Source organism: Gavialis gangeticus, unplaced genomic scaffold (genome assembly GCF_001723915.1).
Source record: "Gavialis gangeticus isolate Ggan-Ray unplaced genomic scaffold, GavGan_comp1, whole genome shotgun sequence".
In the NCBI taxonomy this organism is placed as follows: domain Eukaryota; kingdom Metazoa; phylum Chordata; order Crocodylia; family Gavialidae; genus Gavialis; species Gavialis gangeticus.
The window spans coordinates 77761893-77776536 of NW_017729025.1; the positions used below are offsets into that span (position 1 = coordinate 77761893).

The 14644-nt window shown below is 42.0% G+C and overlaps 1 protein-coding gene across 1 annotated transcript in view; it reads left to right on the forward strand.

Moving 5' to 3' along the window:
* RYR3 (ryanodine receptor 3) overlaps positions 1-14644 on the forward strand; it is a 666405-nt gene that overhangs the window by 630634 nt on the left and 21127 nt on the right. The window contains exons 94-99 of the mRNA XM_019518966.1: positions 1090-1132; positions 1690-1817; positions 2441-2501; positions 3880-4026; positions 6601-6735; positions 13479-13635. Of these exons, the coding sequence (XP_019374511.1) occupies positions 1090-1132; positions 1690-1817; positions 2441-2501; positions 3880-4026; positions 6601-6735; positions 13479-13635 (671 nt within the window). The remainder of the gene's footprint in view (positions 1-1089; positions 1133-1689; positions 1818-2440; positions 2502-3879; positions 4027-6600; positions 6736-13478; positions 13636-14644) is intronic.

Genomic DNA, 14644 nt, shown 5'->3' on the forward strand with positions numbered 1-14644 from the left:
TTTTTTTTTTTTTTTTTTTGTTATCTTTTATTGGACCAACAGTATAGCTTGGGGAGAAGTCAGACAGGTTTTCAGATACACAGATCTGTGCTCAGAGCTGAGGAAGGGCACTTTGTACCTGAAAGCTTATCTAACATCTGTTCCAGTTAAATAGTTGGTCCAATAAAATATTTCATCTAAAGAATTCTTTCAATAGAGATAATGAAATAAAAGGCATTGCTTTGAAGATCTTATCATCTGTTACAGATCAAGCTTCTAATATTTTCTAATGCCTGTTACAGTCTCTCTCATTGTTAAAATTCTGTAATTTCAAGGAGGTAGCAGGGGAACTAAGAGAGCCAAGATTCTGTGTCAGAGGAGATTTTAGGAGAATTATCTAGGGACCTAACTAGGTTTTTTGGGTTTTTTGGAGTTTTCTGTAACATAACAGTTATAGCTCCATACTTTTGCAAATTGTTTTTTGTTTGTTTTTACTTGAAAGGAACCAAGCTTTGGAGACAGCAGGCAATGGCATATGGCATTACTAAAGGGTAGTGTAAAGAGTCATCTGGTGGAGAGTGGTCCATGCCATTAGTGCTGCAAGTACGCCTACCTGATCCAAGTCTACTATATGCTGAAGGTTAACATGCTGAAAGGATACTGAAAGAATGATCTGCACTGAGAAATTTCTTTAGCTGCAGAATGCAAAATTCATTTGTGTTGCATGTTGGACTTCAGGCTAAAAAGAACTTGTGATTTATGGCTGGATTGCATAATGTTGTGTGGGTTTATTATTACAGCCTTACCAATATTGTGTAACAACGAGCATTACCTGCAAACAATTAGCAATCGATTCTTCATCTTTCAATCATGGATACTTCTGGATAATGGGAAAAATAGAAGGTGTTGGTCTTATAGTGAATCATAGTTCACGTGGGCCAGACTCTTCTTGAAATGACACTGACCAGAAAAAGAGTTGTGGTCAAAGCTTAAGCAGTGCCTTAAAAAAAATGGGTAAAAACATATTACTGTGATCATGAATTTACAGGGTTTTTTTGTCTCTATTAATGGATTAATTAACTTAGGAAAACCTTCTCCTTGTCTTTGCAGGTCCTTTCCTAACAATTATTGGGACAAATTTGTAAAACGGAAGGTAGGCTTCCTAGAAAATAATTATAGCTAATATAAGACCAATATACTGTTTAGTTAATTTGAATAGCTGTATTTGTATATCTATAAGTATACAAACATTTGAAAGTTGCATTTTGTTTCATGGATCTCATTGTTATGGTAAATCCTGCTGGGAACAGTCGGTTGCGATATGGGTGGGGGAGGAGGGAGAAAGGAGAATGCTTTGGCTTAATTCCTAGACTCATACATTCTAAATAACTCTATGCTGTCAATCAGCCATGAAGTTCCAATTTACAGCCATTGTCATCTTTAGGATACAAAGCCCCCTCATCCTCCTAAAAAAAGAAAAACATGCCAGCTTAAATGACTTTAAATTATACAGAAGCTTTCAGATAATAGCCTTTTATGCTTCTAGTTTTCATTTTTTTAATGCTTTTTCTCTCTTCCTCTGAATTCTCATTTTTCTGTCTGTGCTAACCTGGAAGACAGGTTTTAAATTTCTGCCAAATGTTGCTTCAAAGTGAAATGGATGACACCAGTGTCCTACTCTGATCAGAAGTGTCTAATTTCCCCTTGTAGGTTATTAACAAGTATGGTGACTTATATGGAGCAGACCGTATTGCAGAGCTCTTGGGTTTGGACAAAAATGCCCTGGACTTTAGTCCACTGGAAGAGACTGAACCAGATGAGGCATCTCTTGTGTCATGGTATGATATTTGGAGAGCCAAAAAAAAAAGTAGCCGTTCTTAGAACACTTTAGATAATCGGTTGTGTTAGCTGTATTATCAAAGACACGAACAATTTGGATATGCTGAGCATATAGTTTTACTTTTCACAGTATGGAAAAGCCCCACAGAGAATGCTTCTTTCTAGAGAGGAAGTAAACTAAAAGCAGGTTTATATATGTTGTAAAATTACTATGAAAGTATCAAATATTAGGAACTGAAATAACCAGAAACCTTTTTGGCAGCAGTACATTTTTGACTGAGCAACTCTTGCTATTATCTAGTTAGTATCTAATACCAAATGGCAAGGAAGAGTGCTCTGGTGACCATAGTATGTGACTGGAAAGAATTCTCAGAATACTCTCTAAAGTAGATCCCTCTCCCCAAGGAACAGGCATAAAATAAGTCTAATGCATATCATCACCTAAGGAAAATACATGCAAATAGAATTCCAGAAGCCTTACTCAGCAGTTACTTTTTCTGAAGAAAATTGTTAAATTAGCTATACATATGCAGGTGTGTTTAGATGGCTAAACGTAAGGAAGGAAGTCATTAAATACTTAATTAACCTTGACATTTATGTTTCAAAAAATTCTGCTTCATAGGTTAAGCTCTATTGATACAAAATACCATATTTGGAAGCTTGGTGTTGTTTTCACTGACAATGTAAGTATGGAAGCCTGGAAAAAAGACATTTTCATTTATTTTAAGTTCAAAGATACATTCTGTGCCCAGAGCTCTGGATGCCTTTTTAACAAATAGAAACAGAATACATAGAAATAAGAGTAAATGGCATTGTAGAAAACTATGAGGCAGCCATTATATTTTGGTGAAATAAACATAGATGACCAAAGAAACTGCAAAAATTAACATTTGCCAATAATTTACTAGCAATGTACTAATGCAGTTAATATAAAAGTGTTTGATCTGTCTTTATACTTAGTTCAACACCTTTAAGTTAAATTTTGTGATAGACTATTTACCATTAATGCCATAGGCTAATATGCAGAAGGTATTACAATTATAATATCAAATCGTGTAACTTAATTAACAATAATTGTTGAAATCTATAATAGTTGAAATCTATTACAAGGAATAAGGCACTTAAAATATTTGTAATCTGTTTTGGGTTTTGGATTAAAGTTGTTATTGGGGTTGAAAAAAATTGTCCAGGTGATAGCCTTAGAGACCTAAATCCTGCATTTTTGAGCAGCTACAGCATAAGTAGTGTCTGTGAAAACTTGTTCCATCTTAAAACTGCAAATTCTACCTGTAGGGGTCAGTGTTTAATGTGGCCTCCTTTAGGACCTTCTCTTAACCCTCACAGTCCCCTCTAAATGTGAAAAATTGCTTTAAAAGTCTGACTGGTAAATGAGGGTCTACTGACGAAAGTTAAGGTGAATCAACTACAGGTGTAAAGTCAATGTACACAAGTTAAAACACATTAAAACCCTTGTATGGATGCTCTCATTGAGGAGTAAAGTGGTCTTATTTCACAGTACATAATATGCATTGATTTCACATCTTTAGTCAGTTCATCTTGTCAGAGTGTCCCCCATGGACCTGGTCTGAGTAAAACAGAAGTGGTTTAAGAGCAACACAGTGCATTCTCTTTCCTTGACACCTGCATGTTGCACTTGCACGTGTGAGCTACTGTTCACATATTACAACTGAGATTCAGATTACTACATAGCAGGCTCTCCAGCTCTAGATAAACAGGATAGTTTTAAGTGATGAAGTTCTGATATTAGCAAATCTGTTGTGAAAATCATAATCAGATGAAAGATATAAAGTAAATATTGAAGACGTCATGTACATGACTGGTGAAACATTTAAATAATATGAGTGATGTGTGTGCTAGAGAAAGAGAATAAGACTGAAAAGTCCTTTTGTGTAAATAATATATAGATGCTAAATTCAGATTGTGATTCAAAAGCTCAAACCATTAAATTACTGCCTACAGTTCATAGCGTGAGTGAGTGAAGTATTCAGCTAAGTGAATTAGCATCTGATAGTATTCTGTAATTTTTCATATTCTCTGCAGTCCTTCTTATATTTAGCATGGTACACAACAATGTCAATCCTCGGCCATTACAACAACTTCTTCTTTGCTGCTCACTTGCTGGATATTGCTATGGGTTTCAAGACACTGAGAACCATTCTGTCTTCTGTAACTCATAATGGCAAACAGGTGAGTACTGTATACAAAATCTGAGAGCCTGGACACGTGATACATTTGTATAATCCACCTTGGTGCACAAGCAAAAAAGAGTGGTCACGTGGTACACAGACTTACACTGGAATAACTTTCTCAAATCCAGTGTACAAATATTCTAGGAAAAAATAGGGCTAAAACACTGGTGTAAGTTAATGTTATATATGTATTTATGGTCTAAATTGGGGCTGTCCTACTTCTAATCACCTGCGGCCATGAACCACAGGCTTTGCCACCCCCAAAGGCACCAGCAAGAAGCAGAAGCTAGAGGAAGCTGCAGCAGCATAGGGAGGATGCTAGGAGCAGGCAATGGAAGGAACTGTCAATGGCTGGTGGGAGCAGCATCCAAAGTTGTGGGAGGCAAGTGTGGGGGGCCCAAGAGATAAAGGCAGACATAGAATACTATCTATTTGGACAGCCCTGGTCTAAATGGATAGCAGTGCCATGAGTAACAGTGCCATCACTGTAAAGAAATTTTGTTTCCAAATTCCCACTGCAGCAGTACAGGTGCCATAGTTGTATTTTCAAACTTATTGCTGCCCTTTAAAAAAAATACTGGTGTGTCTAACTACCACAAGTCATTTGGGTCGACATAAAGGTGCAACAAATGACTGATGTTTTAAGACCAAGCTTGTAAATGAAAGAAAACTAAAACCATTATCTTTGTTGCTACAAAATATCAGTTGCATAAAACAAACTATGAGACCAGTCTGACAGCGCAGGAGTATAGGATTTGTCTGGGCCTCTTGACCATTAGATCCAGTCCCCACTATTTGCAGACAGTCATGAACCAAAAGAATCCTTCAAATCACCACTTTAAACCCACAGCCAACCATATATGTCAAGCTTCAGAAAATGAGATTTTTAAGCAGCAACTGCAGCACGTGTAGCTTCTTCCTCATGTCTTGGATTTGCATTTAGGCTGTGACAGATACTAACATGTATGTCAAGGGATAGTCCTACAGTAGAAGGCTACTTCTGTGATTCTTTCAGGGGAGGAGTCTAAGAGAGAACTTTCATACTGATGCTTACTCCGCTCTCCAAATGTCCCCTAACATCTTCATGTAGTTTTTTTTCCAATAGGTGTCAGGAATGTTGCATAGTAAGCTGCTCCCCTTCCAAAGGAACTCTTATATCAGTACCCTGTAATTCCAGCCTCCTTTTATCTTTCTCCCAAGAAGACTCTGCGTTCACGTGATCCATTTTCTCAGTAAAAGACATCCAGTTGTGGCCTCTTCCTTTGTCAAGCAAAGGAGGTTGCTAATGCATGACACTTAGTGCTGTCTTGGTACTTCAGGCCCAAAGATGATCCTCTCAATTTTTGTCAGGCTGGCTACACTTGGTTGTTTTACTTATTTAATATTTGAATTTCATGATTTATACTTTTTCCCACTGTGGAAACTCAAAGGCTGAATGTACTAATGAAGCCACTTCAATTCAAGGTTGCAATTTTTCAATAAACTTGCCAGGACTAGCTTTCCTGACAAGCAAAGATTAATACTGCTAATGTTATCACTGTTCTTAATCAACACAGATATGAACACTGGAAGACAATGGCAGGTTTTCAACTACAGACATACACGTTAAAAGTATACACACTGATCCACATGAATTGCTAACTTAGCCACAAAAATGTTTATTTATATGTTTCTTTTTAATATGAAAATCCATTCTACCATGATTTCTAATTTTTCCTAATTGTATATATGCACACATGTAGATTCCCTTCAGTAACAGCATTACTGAATGACAGCTCCTAAAATCCAGGGCCAATGAGTAACAAACATATGACTGATTCATTATGTACTAAGTTTTCATGCAAAACAAGGAAGGTTTGCTTAAGAGCAAAAATTTGAAACCTGGAATGCTGTTCTTCTAAAGAGTTCTATAACAAAAGAGAGAAACTCACTTATTACATCTCTGTGGTACAAAGACATTGCCTTTGTGTCACCATAAAATATTTTATGGCAGCACCAAGGCTATAAATTAAACACAGATCAATGCTCTTGTCATGCCACAAAAGCCTAAAATTTGGGGCCATGACATAGCTGGTATCAATTTATGCCACTTTATTGAAGCAGAGATGAGTTAGGTTTGTGGTGGGAGAGTGTAGTCAGCCCAGACAGCTGAAGTCCCAGGGAAGCCTGCATGAGCTTTCCCCTTTGGGATTCCCCAGGTGCCCATTGACACTTCTGTGTGGTCCTGGGGCTGGCAATCACACCAGTGTCAAGCTTACTCTGTTGCAGTCTCAGGGTAGGCGATCTCAAATCAGGTATCAAAGTATAGATTTAAACTGTTTTATTCTGTTGTAGAATCTGAACCTATGAAGCAGTGAATTGATCTGAGCAGCAGAATGAAAAAAGCAGTATCAAAACTGCCACCTTTAATCCTTATTGAAAAAGAAAAGGAATATCATCATCCACTTCCAGTATTTTAGGGAACGCAAAGGATTTCATGACTTTATGTAGTTCATCAGTACTCAGTGACTGACACTGAAACATGTCACACTTTCAGATTTTGATTAAAACTTTCTTTTTTTTTTATACATAGCTGGTGCTGACTGTAGGGCTCTTGGCTGTAGTAGTGTACCTTTACACGGTTGTGGCATTCAACTTCTTCCGCAAGTTCTACAACAAAAGTGAAGATGAAGATGAGCCAGACATGAAGTGTGATGACATGATGACGGTAACTAAATTATCACTGGCACTTTTACAACCTGAGTTTTCAAGCCCGATGTGAATAGTATACAAAAAGGCACTAAATAAAGCCAGAACAAAAGTTTATTTTTAAGAATTCTAGACTTTGTGTCTGCCCCAGCTTGGCCAAGCCAAAAACTCTGTGTCTTTATTTGTCCTTTCTGGTGGCCACCTTCTGACTGAGCAGGTCCCAGCTTCAAAATGCTTGTGACTTAGAAAGCCTGGGAAGATAAACATTTGTGGGTAATAAGCAGATGTTGCTGCTGCTTTCCTACTCTTCACCTATTGGCCTATAAATATACAGGCTATATGAGATACATGTGGCATGTACCCCAAAAATATTTACTGTGGTGTGAAGGCAACTTGATTTATTCATTGTACAAGGAAAATTCCACAATTAAATTTTATACAGTATATCACTTAAAACGACAATTAATTAAAATTAGGCCACTATAGTAGTAGTGAATGGCACAGGCATAGGGGAAATGCACCAATCATATTCAGCCTGCATCACCTCTGGCATCTATTGTCTGCAGAACAAAAGACCCCAAAACTGAGATGCAGTGTATGTATTATTCTTAACTGTATTCTTCTTTTTCATGACCTCTGTATAAAATATTCAGAGCAAGTCAGATGTGTGAGTGACAGGAAGTATGAATGCTATTCCATACAACAGTTTTAATCGGTCCCTTTGTGGGCTGAATATAAAGGTCTCACCTGACATAAAGCTCACTTACCAGTCATACATATCGAAGTAGCTGGGATAATTAAAAGTTAGTAAAGCATATTACGTTTTAAATAGTTCTGCCCAATGAGCTAAAATAATTCAGACTTAACATTTTTATCTGTAGCTGCATCTTTCCTGAGCAGTAGAGACCTGTATTTGACGTTCTCTTATGCAAGATCAGATTTATCACAGTGCTTATTTCTTTTTATTAAAGCATTTGTCATTAAGAACAAATATTTAGACTGAAATGCTGTTTTGTGAATAAACAACAGGGCCAGGGCTTTCTTGAGTATATCTTTGACATTGATTGTGTGGTCAAAGAGACTTAAAATGTAAGAAAACTGATTTACAGAGGTGAATAAGGTAGCACAGTAGAACTAAGTCATGGGACTGTTCATTGTAACATGACTCAGTGATGGCTTGTAGTTCTAGATTTATCACTTGAATTTTCTATAAAGACTCCTGTGTTTAAGAATTGGGCACAGAGAGCATTACTGTAAAGTGGGAACTTCTGCAGCCTTCATCAAATCACACAACGAAGTAAGAAAACAGATCTAATATTACCTGTAGTAAAAAAAGAAATGAAATAGGAATCTGGATGTTGAAAATATTCCAAGACCTAGAAGTCATCAAAACACAATGGGAACACCCACATGAGTGCACACGTGAGTCTTGCAGTATCTCAAAGCCCTTTGAGAAGCTGCAAGGGGCACATGCGGGAATGAAAAAATGTTCCCCACACTGCAAATTTGCAGCGCAGGGGCAAAATTAGACCCCTGGATATCCAGGGGTCAAAAAAAATGTGGGGGGAAAAAGCAGGACAGGGCACAGTCCCAGACCATGTCCTGAGGCAACCAGAGGCTTGGTCCTGCACAGAGATGTTCTGGTAGCCAGCCAAAGTATCTCTCTGGCTGGCCCTCACCCCAGTGCTGAAGTGCACTGCCTGCCCGTACAGGGAACTGGACCCAGGCTCCTGCTGGTAAGTAGGGAGTTGGGGGGGGGGGAATCATGGGGGGACCTCCGCTGGCCCCACCTGCTCCCCAGATCCCCGATCACCGCCTCGTCTGGCTCCACCATCCACCTGCTCCCAGAGCCCCCCGATGGCTGCCCAGCCCAGCCCCATCCCCCATCTGCCATTGGGAGGCCTGGGGGAGCAGGCTGGGGGTGGCGTAGCCATTGTGGGGTCTGGGCAGGTAGGGGGTGGGGCTGGGCAGGGCAGCCATAGAGGGTCTGGGGGTACAAGCAGGGGTGGGGCTGGGTGGGGCAGCCATTGAGGGGGCTGAAGAAGCCGGAAAGGCATGGAGCCAGGTGGGGCAGCAATCCAGGGCCTGGGGGAGCAAGCAGGGGTGGGACATGTGGGCCCTGCAAGGGGGGGGCAGTAGTCCCTGCAGGGGCCATGTGGCCCCTGTTGGACGGGCTGAAACCCCTGTGGGGGGAAGTCTGTGAGCTGTGCAGGGGGGCTGCACTCTGTAGGGGGCAGGGGACCCACCTCTCCTGAGCAGCCCCCCCACAATCCACCCACAGCCCACCACCCTCCTTCCCACCCCCCTTCTGCAAATCCCACATCCCCCCAGCACACATCCTATATGCCCAGCAGCCAGATGGGATGAGACCTGCTGGCAGGAGCTGTGGCTTCAGGGGCAGCTGTCCCCATGTCCTGGTTAGTGAAGGGGGCAGGGGGAGCTCCAACTACTCTATGGTAAGAAAACCAAAGACAAACAGCAAAACATATAGATATTTAGAATTAATTTTATTATGATGATAGAGATGGTAGCCTTCCAAACTACTTTAACCCTGTAGATATATCAATAAAACATTGCCCAACTGATCGCTGTCTCTCACTCTCTCTCTCTCTCTCTAGTGGTCTTTTTTTTTTAATTGTGGAGGAAAATGGATTTTAGGGTATTTTACAGAGTGACTTTGGGATTGTTTTATCTGGGATTTGTCAGTTTTCAAATAGGGAACACCAGAATTCCTGCTAGGGAGGCAAGTGGCAGGACCCAGGCAGAGGAGCCTGCTCAGAGCTAGCACCTTGGACCCAGCTGGAGGTGGCTGACCTCCTGGCCAGCTGGGGCCAGGAGGACATGCTTTGACAGTTCAAAGCAGGCCACCACACTGGAAACATTTTCTGGGTGATAGCTGCCCAGATGGCCGGGCAGGGGCACACATGGCAAGAGTGCCACACAAAGACCGACACTGCAGTCACAGCCCACTGGCATTTGGCCCAGAGGGGCAGATGCCTCTACTGGCCATGAAGTCCCCATCTGGGTCTGGCAGGTGCGCAGCAAGTCACAGCTAGGCAACAGCCCCCACTGCTGCAGTAGGTGCAGGGAGCTCTCAGGGCTGCTTCAACAGTCCAGCTGGCATAAGGGGTAGTGTCCCTAGATACCAATTGGCCGGTCCCCAGAAGCTCCTGAGAGTGAGTAGTCCTGAGCTACTTGCCAGCTTTTTGTATGGATGGTGCCAGTTCAGGCAGCTTTTTATACTGCTGGGGACAGCACAGGTGCTGGCCCCAGGCTCTAGCTCCCCCTGGCTGCAGATCGATGAGGAGCAAGGCAGGGTTATTTTGCCCCGAGTGGCACAGTTTGTCCCACACCAAAGTACATGTTCAGGCACATGTGCTGAGGCAAAAAGCCCCAACTCAAATTTGCACCGCTTCTATTTGAGCTGCTGCAAGCGCATGTGCTCTGGTATAATTTAATAATCTGTCTCCTTTATTTTTGTGTTTCTTACTAATATTGCCTAGATGCAAATAAAAGATAAAGGATACAGATATAAACAATGTTATCTAATTGCTCAGAAAATTAGAAAGCTCTTAAACAGTAATGATTTGCAGACTGGCAGCATACAGTGAGCTTAGCACTAGAACACTAGTAAATGTAGTAAATGACATGTACACAAATGGTTCTAAGACAAATGCACTTTAAATGGTCTTATGTTTGTGGAACACACTGAGCTGGAAAACAAATGTGCTTAATTAAATTTGATACAATTCTCCAATAAGCCATTTTATTTCAGTATGAATTTCCCTAAAAATTAACTCTAAATATGGATGTGACTATCATTCAAGATACCCAAGTGTATTTTTCTTTGTAACATTGTCTTTCACATGCTGTTCTTCTGTTCTGAGGTGGGATCAAATTATTTTAGAAATAGAGGGTGTTTATATACGTGTGCTAGGAGTGTGTATGGGGAGGTGCTTTAATTAATGCTCATCAGACAAGCTTTAGTTAAAGCACCCTCGGCACGATTTTCAGAATGTGGATGCTGATATGCTGGTGTCTGCTGGAGCATGGTAATTACCATGCTCCAGCAACTCAATGAATCAAGTATGCTCCATGCTGAAGCATACTTACAGTGCAGAGCAGCCTCACTGGACATGTATAGGCACCCATAGAACATAAAATAAATATAGAAACACCATTATAATTCATAGATCTATAGATTGTAAGGCTGGAAGGGACCTCAGAAGATCATCAGGTCCATCCCCCTGCACCAAGCAGGAAAGATAACTTGGGGTCAGGTGACACCAGCAAGGAGACTGTCTAGTCTCCTCTTGAAGATTTCCATGGCGGGTGATTGCACCACTTCTGGAAGGGGCTTATTCCACAGTCTGGACACCCTGAGTATGAATAGGTTTTTCCTAATGTTGAGTCTGAAATGGTCTTCCAGGAGTGTGACCATTACTCCTGGTTTTCCCCAAGGGTGCCTAGTGAACAGTTGTTCAATGAGCCTTTGATGTACTTCTCTAATGTACCAAGTCCCCCCTCAGCCTTCTCTTTTTCAGGCTGAAGAGTCCCAGGTCCCTCAGCCTTTGCTCATATGGCTTGCCACGCAAGTCTCTGAGCATACAGGTGGCTCTTCTTCGGACTCTCTCAAGCTTGTCCATGTCCTTGTCAAAGTGTGGTGCCCAGAACTGGGTGCAGTACTTCAGCTGCAGTCTCACCAGTACTGAGTAGATCAGAAGCATCACTTCCTTGGTTTTCCTGGAGATGCATTGATTGATGCATGCCAGTGTATTATTTGTCCTACTGGCTACAGCGTTGCACTGCTGGCTCATGTTCATACCGTAGTCTATTATTACCCCCAGGTCCCTTTCATTTGTGGTGCTGGTCAGTTTAGCACCACCAAGCCTGTAGGTGTGCAGGGGGTTATTCGTTTCCAGGTGGAGCACTTTACATTTTTCAATGTTGAACTTCATCGGGTTCCAATCTGCCCAACTTGCTAGCCTGTGTAGGTCTGCCTGTATCTGTAACCCACCTTCAAGTGTGACCACGGTCCCTGATAATTGGTGTTGTCCATGAACTTAGCCAGTGAGCTCTTCACCCCCACACCCAGATCACTGATGAAGATGTTGAAAAGTACTGAACCAAGCACCGATCCCTGTGGGAAACTGCTGCCCACTTCTTGCCAGGATGACACAGATCCATTCATTAGGACTCTCTGGGTCCTACCCCACAAGCCAGTTTCCCACCTACCTGGCTATCTCGGAGTTAAGACCATAATTCTCCAATTTTCTTGTGAGGACATCGTCGGGTACCAGATCAAAAGCTTTTTTGGAAGTCTAGGTATACAATGTCAACCCCCTCTCTCTTGTCAAGGTTGCGAGTTACCTGTTCATAAAAGATGAGGTTGGTAAAGCAATACCTGACCGTGATGAAGCCGCACTTCAAGAGGGATGTGGACAACATGGAGATGGTCCAGAAGGCCACTCACATGATCAGGGGGCAGCAGGGCAGGCCCTACGAGGAGAGGCTACGGGATCTGAACCTGTTCAGCCTCCACAAGAGAAGGCTGAGGGGGGATCTAGTGGCCTGTTACAAACTAGTCAGGGGGGACCAGCAGGCACTGGGGAAGTCCCTGTTCCCCCAAGCACTACCAGGAGTGACCAGGAATAACGGTCACAAGCTGCCAGAGGGTAGATTTAAGCTAGATATCAGGAGGCGCTACTTCACGGTCAGGGTGGCTAGGATCTGGAACCAACTTCCAAGAGAAGTGGTGCTGGCTCCTACCCTGGGAGTCTTTAAAAGGAGTCTAGATGTACACCTTGCTGGGGTTGTTTGACCCCAGTACCCTTTCCTGCCATGGCAGGGGGTCGGACTCGATGATCTGCTCAGGTCCCTTCTGACCCTAGAAACTACGAAACTATGAAACCATAAATTCACTCACTGCTTTGGTCTTTCTAATCTGTTCCCTACAAGTGCGGGCAGCCATGGAATAGTCCTCCTTGGGGCCTGCCCTGAGCTTCCTTTGTTTATAAGCCTCATTCTTTCTTCTTAAGAGGACTGTGATTTCCCTTTTTGGCCAACAAAGCTTCCCAGCCCTTCTGCTACCTTTTCTCTGCATGGGAATGGACTTCCTTTGTGCTTCAAGGATCATCTCCTTAAGGAACTCCTCATGCATAGCTTTCACCTTCAGTCCCCGGTCTTGCAGCATTTCCCTCACTAGTGACCTGAGCTTGTTGAAATTTGCATTTTTGAAGCCTGTCTTTAACCCAGTTATCAGATTTGTCTGCCTTACAATGGACAGTGAGCAAGATGGTTTCATGGTCACTGTCGCCCAGACTGACCTCTATATTTAAGTCAGTCACCAGGTTGTCTCCTTTGGTCAGGATCAAGTCCAACAGAGTGTTACCTCTGGTTGGCCCATGCACCTCCTGAGCCAGGAAAAGCACTTTGACACAGGTCAGGAAGGAATACAACCGATCTGACCTGGCTGAGTGTTCCTGCCAGGAGATGTCTGGATAATTGAAGTTGCCCATGATGACCATGTCTTGCGCATGTGTGGCCTGCCTCTGTCAGTTCTCAGGCAAATTCTAGATCAATTTCCTTTCCCTGGTTTGTTGTTCTGTAGTATACACCTACTTAAGTATGCACCTAATTACGTGGGTAAAAACTAGAAAAAATATGTTATTAAGGACTGGTTATTTCAAATACTGTTTCTTTTAACACAGCTTTTGCTCCTTTTCACACTATTATAGCTAACTACTTCTGTCTCCTTTTCAGTGTTACTTGTTCCATATGTACGTGGGTGTGAGAGCTGGTGGTGGCATTGGGGATGAAATTGAAGATCCTGCTGGTGATCCTTATGAAATGTATCGAATTGTCTTTGACATCACGTTTTTCTTCTTTGTTATTGTAATCCTACTGGCCATCATTCAAGGTATTTCCATTTCCAGGAGTAAAAAGATCTTGGTCTCTCATGAGCCTGTCTAGTTGTATATGGCATTTCAGCTGCTTATAATAGAGTTCTTAAAATGGTTTAAGCCAGGGGTGGCCAGCCTGCAGCAGAAGTGCCACAAGTAGCACGGGCAGCCTCTCTGTGTGGCACCCAGCAGCTCAGGGAAGGAACAGGCAGCACAGCAGTAGATAGGACAAGAATTAGAAGGCAGAGCAGGCGACTGGGCAGAAAACACAGCCTAGGGAGCAGAAAGCAGAACAACAGACTGAGTAGAGGAAAGGGATCAATGTGGCACTTGGGGAAGGTGCAGAGCTAATGTGTGTCATACCTGCCAAAAAGACTGGCTCCTACTAGTTTAAGCACTCTTGTACTAGCAGTCCATCAAACATGATATGATTCATTCTGAAAGTAATAACTGTATCCATGGGTGGATCTAGGATTTTGAAAAGAGGGGTGCAGATGGTGTGGCACATCACCACATACAAAACCACATGTATTTTTTCCACTTAAAGAGAAACTAGAAGCTTTACTAATATGCTAGGGGGCTAGCATAGTATTACTTATATATTTTTTTGCTTTGATCTTCAACTATTGGAATATACCCTGATTTGCTAAATTATATATACTTTTAAAAAAAAAACAACACAACAAACTTAGCAAAAAAGGTCAAAATAGTCCAAAGATATGGTGTGTCATTATTCCTAGTCATTATAATGAAATGTCTGTCTCTTATCCATGGTTTAACTAAGCAGCAATTATTACCACATCTTGCAAATATTCAATTATGACTCATGCAGTTCAGGTTGTTCTCCCTTTTATAACCCATTCCAGTGGGAACAGATGGAGATAAATGCTGTATTCAGCCCCCTTTCCATACCATTAACCTAGTTCCAGTACCATTTCTAGGATCCCAAGTGCTTTCCCCTTATTCCTTGGTTAAAGTTAAGCAGTTAGAGGAGGTGTCTCCTTATTGTACCAGCCACTAACAGCC